The 12210-nt window shown below is 46.9% G+C and overlaps 1 protein-coding gene across 2 annotated transcripts in view; it reads right to left on the reverse strand.

Annotated features, from left to right (window-relative positions):
- LOC122129273 (phosphatidylinositol 3-kinase regulatory subunit gamma) overlaps positions 1-6987 on the reverse strand; it is a 20565-nt gene extending 13578 nt beyond the window's left edge. Inside the window, exon 1 of one of the 2 annotated variants that reach the window (XM_042704263.1) lies at positions 6445-6987. In XM_042704263.1, coding sequence (XP_042560197.1) covers positions 6445-6553 — 109 coding nt within the window. In that variant the 5' untranslated portion in view covers positions 6554-6987. Of the gene's footprint in view, positions 1-1831; positions 1925-6444 lie in introns of those variants that run through there. The other variant, XM_042704264.1, reaches the window with a different exon arrangement.
- Between the last annotated feature and the right edge of the window lie 5223 nt (positions 6988-12210).

The following is a 12210-nucleotide window of genomic DNA, read 5'->3' on the forward strand; positions in this document are numbered from 1 at the left end:
ATAGGGACATTAGACAGTGATGTTGCTTGAGCTCCATACACTAACTAACAGACTCAGCACCAGTACCACTGTAGAGGAACCAGGGACATTGAGTCTGCCCAAGGAGATCCACAGCACCTGAGTGTGGGCTGGACAGGACACTCCCACTCAGCTGTCTATGAGATAAGAGATATGGACAGAGAGAGAGAGAGAGGGAGAGAGAGAGAGAGAGAGGGAGGAGACAGAGCGAGAGTGCTACGCTGTGCTAGAACATCATGCAGGAGACCAGCGCAGAACAAAGGAACCCCGGCACAACTGCGCTCTCCCTCCCTCTCTTTTTCTCTACCTCTCCTCTCCTCTCCTCTCCTCTCCTCTCCTCTCAACACAATGCTTCATAACTGGCAACCTCCAGCATACAGCACACCACATCTGCATCTTTCCTGACTGAAAAAGCAGGGGGATTTTTACAATCATGGCAATCTCGGCCAGAGCTGACACAGGGAATAGTTCCGAGTCAGATGCTCTCAAACTCCAATGACATGAGGGGAAGGGGTGATTTCCCCCCCCCCTCCAGCTGTCCAAACCAGACGACACCACCTCTAGCCTGGGTCCCCTCACCCCCCCCCCCCCCCCCCGTGTCCCCTACCCTGACGCACACCCGCGCGACCCGAAGCGTGCAGACAAATTAGGACGCCTCACTAAATGGATATTAGCATGTGAAAGGACGTGTGGCAGAGGGGAATGAGAGCGGCATTCAACATTCACCAGTGTGTGTGTGTGTGTGTCCCAAGCTGGCCCACATTAAAAAAGCATTATAAAAAGACCCCGTCCCTTTAAATCCCTACGGATGCCGGCCCGCATGACAGTGCAGGCAGATGTACACATGAACAGGACGTCATGTATTAGCATAATAATTACAGAAATTACACTTTCAATGCATTCGGGAAACTTGAAATTCATGGAATGGCTCTAAATATGCGAAGTGTGGTGAGAAGATGAACACATGGGGAATAGGGACACAGCAGACGCTTGATACAGCCCCTGACGCTTGATACAGTCCCTGTACAGACGATTGATACAGCCCCTGTACAGACGATTGATACAGTCCCTGACGCTTGATACAGCCCCTGTACAGACGATTGATACAGCCCCTGACGCTTGATACAGTCCCTGACGCTTGATCCAGCCCCTGACGCTTGATACAGCCCCTGTACAGACGATTGATACAGCCCCTGCTGCCTCTCCTGCTGAGAGCATCGACGAGACGGGCTCTCGGACCCAGAGGAACAGGAATCTGATCACCCCCCGACCCCGTGGGTCTACTCCCTCTCACTACAGGCACTAGAGATCAGGAGAAGTGACTGAAACCACAGCCGGAGCCGAGCGGAGCATGCACAAACTCTCACACAACACACACACACCATGTCAACACAACACACACACCATGTCAACACATCACACACACACACACACACACACACACACACACTCAAGCCCAGCATTTAGCCAGGTTTAATTCACACTAAACAGATGTATCCAGACTGACTGCATGCCTGAGGCTTCACAGACATGCACGCAACTAGGCGCACACACACACACACACACACACACACACTCTTCACTGACTTGGCTGGACATGGCTGGACATGTCCAACAGCTCAAGTCCTTCTTTGCACAAAATCCCAATAAGATAAAACAGCCAAAAGAGGAGAGGAAAGACAATAAGGAAGGGAAGAATAACACGAGAGAAGAAAGGAGAGGAGGAGGAAAGTAACAAAGAAAGAGAGAGAGAGAGAGAGGGAGGGGAAGGAAAGAAGAGAGGAAGAAAGAAAGAAAACAATGTCAGTCCTACCATCCTCTTCTGGACTCTCTTTCAGCTGCATGTGGACTTCCTGCCTGTTGTCCGTCTGTAATCCACTCCACTCCACTCCTCTCTCTCTTTCTCTTTCCCTCTCTCTCTCTTTCTCTCTCCCCCTCTCTCTCTCACACTCTCTCTCTCTCTCTCTCCCCCTCCGTTCCTCTCTCTTCGGTTGCCTGTGTGAGACTGAGGGCCGAGGACGAGACGCTCAGAAGCTAAATCTGCCTGCGCTGCTCCTGCACCGCTCTGAATGGAGAGACAACCGGCCAATGGGAGCGCAGAGGAGGTGGCCACACACACACCTCTGTCTCTGACGACGCAGAGAAAAGAAAGGGAGAAGGAGGGAGGGAGGGAGGGAGGGAGCGAGGGAGGCAGAGAAAGAGAGAAATCCTCTGGGAATGGTGCATGGGGGAGGATATACCCCTCCCACTATCCCCCTTTCCACCAGCAGCAGCATCATCATACATCAAGTCAGTGAGTCTGCACGGAGCCAAAGGAGAGAGATCACAGCCTCTTTCTCCCTCCCTCCCTCCGTCCGTCCGTCCGTCTCACACACCTGAGCAGGAACGGAGATAAAGCTCACATCTTTGTCTACGGAAAAGCCCCCCTGCCTCACGGCTACGTTTCCCCCAAATGAGTGCATGCCTTAGAAACATTAAACATAAACACACACACACACGCCACGCACACGCCACGGCAAGACTGAAACATTTCCTACTGTGAAAGAAGGGAGACCGAACGAAGGCATGGATTGCGTGCACTAAAGGACAGGTAGCATGCAGCCACACTAGATGATGGATTGGAGAGAAAGACAGAAAGAAAGAAAGAAAGAAAGAAAGAAAGAAAGAAAGGAGAGAGGGGAAAGTGAGAGAAAGATTCATGTATTTTATGTACTTCCAAAGCCACCATGCGTCCAGTAAGAGCTTGGGCAGTGGAGACAGAGGGAGCGTGGGGGTCGGGGCCAGTGGCAATGACAGAACGAACGAGAGACACGTCCAAACTACTCGTCCTATAACCATGACACCAAGAGCCACAAGGCAGACAACACACACACACACACACACACACACACACACACACACACACACACACACACACACACACACACACACACACACACACACACACACACACACACACACACCTCTCTCTACCTATGTAGATGTGAAGCCTGAGCACTGTATAGACCACAAAGCCTTGACTGGCTCGGAGACGCAGTGTCTCTCCTGACTGGACAAAGACATAGCACCAAAGACACGAGACGTTTTCACCGCACAAATGAGCCTTAAGAACACTCAGTCCATGACATCACAGTCCATCATGTCCCAATTTTAGCACTGGGGATGAAAATAGATTTGAAGTTTTCCACAAATGTAGTGGAATTCTTTGGTAGAGGTTCAGCCCATTGCTCATATGAGCACCACCGCGACCACCCACCCCCTCCTCCTCCAGCACGGCCCCCGTTTCACACACACACACACACACACACACACACACACACACACACACACACACACACACACACACACACACACACACACACACACACACACACACACACACACACACACACACACACAGGCTACTGGGAGTAACCGCCTGGTGGGCACGCTCCCAGACCAACTTTCCCCTGGGGCAGTTACAACACCTCTGTGTCTCGTACCAACGCCATGCAAACAAAGCCACCACGCGGAAGACACACTAATATGCACGCATACGCACGCACACACACACTTACAGAGAGTTTATGCTTGCACATGGTGGCTCGCGCCAAAAGTAATGTCATTTTGGCTGGTGCTTGGTGTACTTTGGTGTACTTTGGGCTGGTCACATGACTGACGCATTCACAACATTGACCGCTCACTTATTGGTGATGCAGTTGAACTGTAATGTCATATTTCACTGTGCTATATTAGGAACATGACCTCTTCATCCCTGCTTCCAGCAGTTTAGATGTTATTTGTCTCTGCAGTGACACCTATCGTTTAAGAGGAGAGTGCAGTGAGTCAAATAATAGTATAAAAGGTTATGTCAACTGAATTGAAGTCACAGTTGGTCTGCGCATTGACCAATGTGTCAAGCATAACAAGTACCTTTAGCCTCTCATCTCAACTCCTCTGTAATAAATATTCTGATGTACATCTGCAGGGATGGTCATCCCTCTTTCTCTTTCATTCTCTCCCTCTCTTCCAAGCTCAAATCACTCAATCTCTCCCTCTAGGGCAGATGGTTCGGTGTCCTCCAGCCTAGCTGGCTTGATATTATGAATGGGTGGCGGAGTAGATGCCGAGATAACACAATAACGCTGGTTTGGACACGCAGGCTTGTGCGTGCCCGTGTATGTGAGAAGGAAATAACAGGAGTATGAAAATGAATAAGTGTACATTCAAAAGAATAAGAAATGCAAGATCTTTATCCGTCCACTTCATAAAAACCTTTAAGCACACTCACGTGTGACGCCCAATGTTGTTGCCAATCCTGCCTGACTCTCCTGCCTTACTGTGTGTGTGTGTGTGTGTGTCGTACCCCACCAGTGCCCCCTGCGCTGCCTGAGCACCTGCCCCCTAGCACAGCACCTTACGGCGCGTTCTGCTCCCTGGCCAGCAGTGTGCACCCTGAACACGCAGGCCAGGCAGAGGAAGCCATGGGTGTGTTCAGTGCTGAGGAACTGTGGAGCACATCCAAAACCTGAAAGTTTTTTTTCCAGACTTTTCCAAGCCACACAAGATCCCTTCGCAAAGAGACAATGATTATGACACTGACACAGTGTTTCACGTGTCAATATTTCGAACATTACATCATGCATTGTAACATATAATCTAGACACAGCACCTTCTTATTTAATATCACCGTTCAAGCTGCTACATTAGGTTTTTTCAAACTTGATATGTGACATTTCTCTGCCAAGCATTTCTCTGCTGGTGCATCTAAGGCATGACATGCACTCAGTGGGTCTATAGAGCCTAAAGATGTGAATATTTTTCCTTGCAGAAATGCATATATGCACACATATAAACCGGTCTTGCATCGCTCATTTATGGGACAGCTAAAGCTCTGGAGTAATTATCCTTTGTCATGTCTAGATGCCTCCTACACAAAGACTCTCTAGCCAATGACATCACCCTGAAAGACTACTGACAAAAAGAAAGAAAAAAAAGTCACCCCATTACTGACGACATAGGCATTTCTACAGACATCAACGTGAAAAAAAACCTTCAGCAAGGAAGCCTTTTGAAGATGTACCATTGAGTGCATGTAAAATGCGGACTCCCGATTGCTCAGTAGGCTACCAACCATCCGACTGGCCTACAGCAAAAGGTTACTTTCTACAACAGCTGTAACAAGAACATGACGGATATAGCGAAAAAACTGAATAACACAGCTGCGGGCTACAGTTATTATTGCACTCTTTTACAGCTGCGACATTAATTGGACAGGGGGAGGGGGGTTAATATGATACTTTAAAATTCTCTGCGAACAGATCAAGTTCTTAGGATGAATGCGTCAAGCTAACGTTAATGGAAATGTTTAAACAGGACAAAATCAGGTGCTATCAACAGAGGGTTATTTTCTACTTACACGACCCATCGCTAACCTCTCTCAATCCCCCGGCATTCATTCGTTCGGCATTCATTTCGGGAAAGTGACAAATATGACGATTACAATAGTATGAATTAAAGACAGCGCAAAGGTTTTTCTGTGTGCAAAGGCGAATACGGGATAGGACATATTAGGGGAGAACAAAGCCCACTAGCCGGCCACTGTGCCACTGTGCTACGTCAGGGGACCTGCTTAAATAAATGAATGAATGAATGAACTGACATTATGCCTCCTAAAAGTCTGCCTGATTGGTGCTTTTCCGTGTGAAAGCATATGCAGAAAACTGTCCGATATTTTCGACAAAGCCAAGACAGGCATAAAGGCAACTACAGAACTACAGGCAACCCGATCTTTTCCTATTCGTTATATCCCAGAGAAGACTACTTCTATACAAAAGAAACCTACTAGATAGTATTTTAAAAGTTGAGTTTAATATGACACTTCGACACACAGTATCGTTCTTTATGACAGAATAATGTGTCAATTGCAGATGCTTGCTTCCAAGTTAGCGCTTCTATAATGTCTCTGGCATTCTGGTTATAGCCTATAGTGCTACTTACATCCAACTTCTGAATCACCGATAGTTGGCTATGCCATCATCACCTCGAGCTACATCAAGGTGTAAGTGTAACACTTCACCAAAGTAAAACGGACAATGTCAACGCTAAACATGATAATAGAGCATCCTTGAAAGTGAGGATTTTACACGGACTGGGGGTGACGCTAACCTGGTTAGCGGCAGCCAGCATATATGTGGAAAAAGATGAACGAAAGCTGAGGCTGAGTCTTAACATTATCGGGTCATTCACTTTTCTGCTACTGGAAAAATACTGCTAGCAGTATTGTAGAATAGACAGTAGACTATGGGCTGCAGCTCTGTGAACCCCCTTCCTGCTGCCTGCACGGACCCAAGCGTAGGCTATGTCTAAAAGTTTGCAGCGGTGAATCTTAAGACAACACATGATACTTAAAATAAAATGAAATATACAATATATTCACAAAAGTACCTGGTGGTTGGTCCATTTCAATGTAAAAGATTAATTCTGTTGAGTATGGCATCATCACGTCTCGCCAGTCATTGTCTTCTTTCTCCGTATTCCACACTGTATTGTACATTGTCTGACTTCGATGTCAAATGACAAGCTTATATCTTTCTTTCCGGATGATCAGAAAGCGAGGACATGGACGAATGTCCAACGTACAAAACCTCTGACTGATTTAATACAGCTATCTATCTATACAAGCTACCGTGGTTTGCTCAACTCAACTTGAACTGCGATCTGAATCCCTGCTTCAGAATACATATGTAGCCTTCTGTGGAGTAGCCTATGTCAAAGCACCAGGCTTCACTGTTCTTGCGGGACTTGTTCAAGCATATATAAAAAATTAACAGTCCTACAGAACAGAAAGTAGATGCCAGCTCTACTATCTACCCCGCTCTTTCGCGATGAAACAGTAGTCATCATTTTAAGTGCACGAAGACTAAGCAAGCAACCTTTCATATCATCTCGCATAAACCACTTTCTCACAGAAACACAGGGGCAACGGAATGCAAAAACGATGCATGGAAAATATATCTCATGAACAGCAAGCTGCAGTTTCTAACACTTGGACTTTCTGTTGGCAATAACAAAGATGATAACACACGGGGGTTATTTTCCAGTATTTTGTTGGTGAATTGAAGCAATATCATTGTGCATGTAGTGACATCATTTATCATTCCCCCTATTTCAGCCTGTAATGGTATGTCCCTCCTCGCGATCGTTTGCTGAGCTTAGATACTGTGCAACACGCAGGCTCCAGATTTGGGAACCAATGGAACACCGGTGCTACTTCAACTCTGTTGCCAAAGGGTCTGTATTTCCATTTTTTTAGAAGCCGTGTGTTCCTACCAAGCCAATGAGCAAGCAACGAAAGCGGAAGTTAACATTCAATTGGCCGAACAGTTACTAAGAGGGACAAAGGGATGGACAGCAGAAGGACTGAAGATAATATGCAAGAGGCTTCTGCTAAATTCTGAACACGACTTCCACTCCGTCCACCCACTTAGCGAACACTGCAAATCCAGTTTCTATGAACACATCAAGTAACAGGTTCAAAATTCAAAGCCTCCAACTTTGAACAACAACCAGGCATTATCATATTTAAATGATGCAAACTATTTACATACAATTGTCTAGTGAAACAGAGGTGGTTGTGTCCCCCACTAATGGCAAATTAATTGAAATGGGAGAGGTAGGTTGGTGGCCAGTTTCAGACAACAATCACTGAACAGACAACCAATCTGTTCTTCGCTCCACCCTACTCTACCCCTCTTGCCCGTGTCCTCGCTCTGCTCATTTGTTTGACCTGTCTGTCAATAGAGCCCACCCGCCCCCCACATTCGTGTGGAAGGTGGGTGACAATGACAATGCATGAATCTCTTTAATGCAACACAAGGAAGACTCAGTGAAGAAATACCCAGATGGCTTGTGCCTGATACACATGGAGTCTATCTGTCAAGTGTGTCAAACTTGCTTAATTGCAGCTGTCTGTGTGTGTGCCTGACTGGCCTAGAGGACAGATGGGCCCTTAACAATGATGAGGAAGCTGATGTGCTATCCAGCCATAATCCCTAAGCGCTATGGGAAACACATGATTTGCTGTGCGGTATGTATTTGGGACACAGCAATCGGAAAAAATCAAATTCATCACACACCACACAATACATACGCATAATTACATTGGTGACTGTTTGCAAACTGCATAAATGACCCTAAATTGACCTAGATTTCCCCTTAATCAGAGTTGGCATTGTGGATATCTTTCAGTGTGATTTGCTACAGTGAGGCAGCTCATTGCTTGCTCAGCTTACCTAAGGGGCCATGGGGCACCAGTGTAGGTGTGGTGACCATGGGAACCAAGTGTCTGCAGAAATGCAGTGGCTCGTAGAGAAAATAATCACAGCACACAGGTTTGGAATCTGCACTCTCATACATAGATTCATTTCAAGAAATCAGCAACCCCGATGTATTCTTTCTGACAGCTGGCTGTCACTTTCATCAGGTAATAGCTTACACAAATAACTCATTTATATTTCTTCATTTGACCTCTTTGGAGCAGTGTTCAATCATGATCCAATGTCAACATTCTGCCACAGAAATGGTCATACCATCCCTCATCCATAGAAATATGTCATCTTTAATCTCAGGCTGCAGGTCCTACATCCCCATCCTCAAACATGGCTACTATCCTGCGCCACAGGACAATAGGGACGTGTGTGACCTGATGTAGATAAATCAGTGCTTCACCTAAAACTAGTCCCTTGTTGTCTCTGTCCTCTCCTATGTTGATCGCTGCTTATCACTTTTTGAAGCTTTCCTTACACGCAGAAGCACAAATTGCCTTATGTTTACAGGTCAGATATAGTATGCACAGGGTAGAGATGCTAATCTGCCTGGCTACAAGACCAAACTAATCGATGCTCGAATATAGAAAAAAATGTCAAATTATGGGAGAAAATATATAAATAAATGGGCGCGCTCTGAGTGTAGACCTGTAGATTGGAGAATAGAAGGGGTGGTGCTCTGCTGAATGCTGATGTGACGATGACAAGCTCTGTGTGACTGACCACACTGACACTGTCCCATTTCTGGGCTGATTATCTGGAGACCCAGGCTTTTTTTTTTTGCTAGCATTTTGTGTGACTGCAGTAACTAGAGTGGAAAGTACAATTTCACAGTGGAGTTGAATAGGCTGCTTTATGGTTTCCAGCCAAACTCAGACACTGGAGCACACACACACACACTCACAAAATAGAGGCACTCTTACATAACATGCCTCGAACTGGTCCTTATACATTATGCATGACGACAAGGTGTTGAAATCTGAAAGTAGTAATATAATTAGTTTCCTGTTAAAGTCATTGTGTGAGATTAAACCGGTGCTCGCCACAGGTTGTCCCGGCCCACATCCTCCTCTGTGCATATAGTAAATTAGTCATGACAAGAGGGTCACCTTTTTCTCTTTTGCAGTGCTCATCAGAGTGGTGTCGTCTCTTTTTTGGGTATGTGATATAAGAAGTGCCCACATAAGCCATACAGTACAGGGCGCTTCTCTGAGGCAGAACCCATGGGCTGACTGCTTCACAGGACATCTGGAGGGGCCCTATGCATGCTGCATGTGGTTAAATGGCACTCAGTCCACTAGTCTACGCTGCTTAAGAAAGAAGAAAAGGTCAGTGTGTGTGTTGCACTCTCTATGCCAGTGTGGGTATGTACTGTATCTGTGTCATGACTTCAGAAAGAGTGCATATCATTTTTGCAGTGAATTGCTTTGGTGTATAGAGATAAAATGGGCAGAACCGAGTCAATCAGGAGCATTTAGCTTAAGGCCCTGTCAAAGGATCATGAGTTTCCCCATATGCTTTGATTTCATCTGCTTCCCCCCCCCCCCCCCCCCGGTCAGGACCACTTTGAACAAGAGGAGAAGGCAGCACTCATTGGGAGTCATGTGTCTTGGCTAATGTACGCTCTGATTGGAGTTAAACGATTAGCCATACTGTCTGGAACACGTCTCACTGCGTTCAGCCATGTTTTGTATTCACCCACCAACAAAAGTATGATTTTGTGGAGTAGAGTAGAGATACTGAGATAGGCAGAGACAAATGGACATTAAGACACTACTCGAAGACCCACAGCTATGCTAAATGAACGTGCAACGGCCATCTCCAAACACTGCCACAAAGAGGCAAGGCAGACTTATTTCTATAGCAATTCATACACATTGGTATATAAAAGTGCTATACAAGTGGGCCGATCGAAGAGCATAGACAAATAAAGAGTTCAAAAAGGAAACTAAATCAACATAGAAAAGAAAAGTAGAATGTATTCACCTGAAGCGGTTTGATGTTCTTTTTTAGGAAGGCCCGTGAAAAGACCACATTGCAGTAGTCAACCGGTGGGGTATCCCGATGGACCGCCGCATCGGTGGGCCACCAGAGGAGCGACAACAAATCTCATTTTGACTGCTTCTGTCTGTATCTTCACCTGCCCTCTGGGTCTGCCTGTCATGCGCAAGATACCTTACTCCATGGTCTCGCACTGGGCTCACTGGCCAATCACAGCCAAGTATGTTATAGCACATGAGTATTGTTTACTACTGATGACGTTATAGAAGACCGATTGTCTTGCTGTATTGCTTGAATATTTAAGTATAATATGTTTTATTATATAATATAAGTATTATATTATATATTATATACATCTCTTTATAGATTTCCTAGTGGATCTGAAGTGTTAAAGAGTAGAACACCCCCACACCCCAACCTGCCTCCCTTCATGCCTCTGTAAACTCATCAGCTTGGGCCAGGAGAATTCTGATAGGGCCAGCTGGAGAGGCGGCTGTTCCTACATAGCCACTGCCCCCCCCCCCCCCCCCCTACCCGTCTTAGAGGGTGGCAGTCTGCCCCCCCAGCCCCCCCCCCCCAGCCCTATCTCTACCCGTCTTAGAGGGTGGCAGTCTGCCCCCCCCGCCCCCCCCCCCCCCAGCCCTATCTCTACCCGTCTTAGAGGGTGGCAGTCTGCCCCCCCCCCCCTCCCCCGCCCATGCCCTATCTCTACCCGTCTTAGAGGGTGGCAGTCTGCTCAGGGCTCCTGTTTGTTTGCAGCGCTGGCTTGGTGATGTCATCCTGCAATGTGAGCATCCCTGCTGGACTGATGCAATACTACGGTGTAACGACGAGCCTCCCTGCACCCTGCCTGCTTAATCTGCTTCCATTTCTCTTGCTCTCCCTTGCACGCGTTCCTTCATTCTTTCTCTCTCTTTTTTCTTCTGGGCTTATGTCTTTCTTTCTTTTTTCTTTCTTGTGGTTGTTGTGTGCATCTGATGCTTCTTCTTCTCTTCTATCAGTGTTTACTTCCTCTCTGTGGTCCTCTCTTCCTCGCTGTGCCCCAAACTCTCCCCTCTCTTAGCCCCCACCCACGGCTGCCTCAGTGGGCGCTCGGAGAGCACACAGAGCCTTCGTTTTATTTCCCAACTGCTCATCGGTTGTCATGGCATCAGGGCACCATGGCTCAGCATTATTCAAGCCAGCAGATAAAGAGTGTGTGTGTGTGTGTGTGTGTGTGTGTGTGTGTGTGTGTGTGTGTGGGGGGTGTGTGTGTATCTTAACTCTCTCCTGACTGCATCTCAGCAGCTCTGAGTCAGGGTTTCAAATGACATGCTTGCTCAGTTCCACAGCTTTGGGTGATTACCGAGCTCAGAGGCAGAGATCAGGTGCAGGCTGAATATCAGTCAGCTTTTGATAAGATAGCTTGGTTGAAACAAAATGAACCAAATAACAACTTAAAAAAAAAAAAAAAACCTTTCAGACATGATATGTGCACTGGAGCCATCCCACTCACCACTGCCCCGTGTCTGAATCACCCCCTTTATAAAACAGCCCATTGTTCTGGGCTGATAGTCCTCTCAGAGTCTTGGCTACAATTTTTTGTCCCCAGCTATCTCAGAAGTGTCAGCCTGCACAGCACAAAGCTGCAGGACAGGGAGGGTTTGCAACAGAACAAGCGCTCCTATGGCGGAAGCGTGCCGGCCCGGGAGCGAGCGAGCGAACGCTAACAGATAAGCGGGGGACTCCCATGACTGAGGAGGATTCGTTTGAAGCTCCAGTAATGAATGGATGCCTTCAGGGTTCCTTGCCAGGCCAAGGGGATTAGTATCAGAAACCAGGGGGTGTCATCTCTTTAGGTCTGAGGCAGACACAGAAAATAGGAGGGCTGGCAGGATTACTGAGC

Source organism: Clupea harengus, unplaced genomic scaffold (assembly GCF_900700415.2).
Source record: "Clupea harengus unplaced genomic scaffold, Ch_v2.0.2, whole genome shotgun sequence".
Taxonomy (NCBI): domain Eukaryota; kingdom Metazoa; phylum Chordata; class Actinopteri; order Clupeiformes; family Clupeidae; genus Clupea; species Clupea harengus.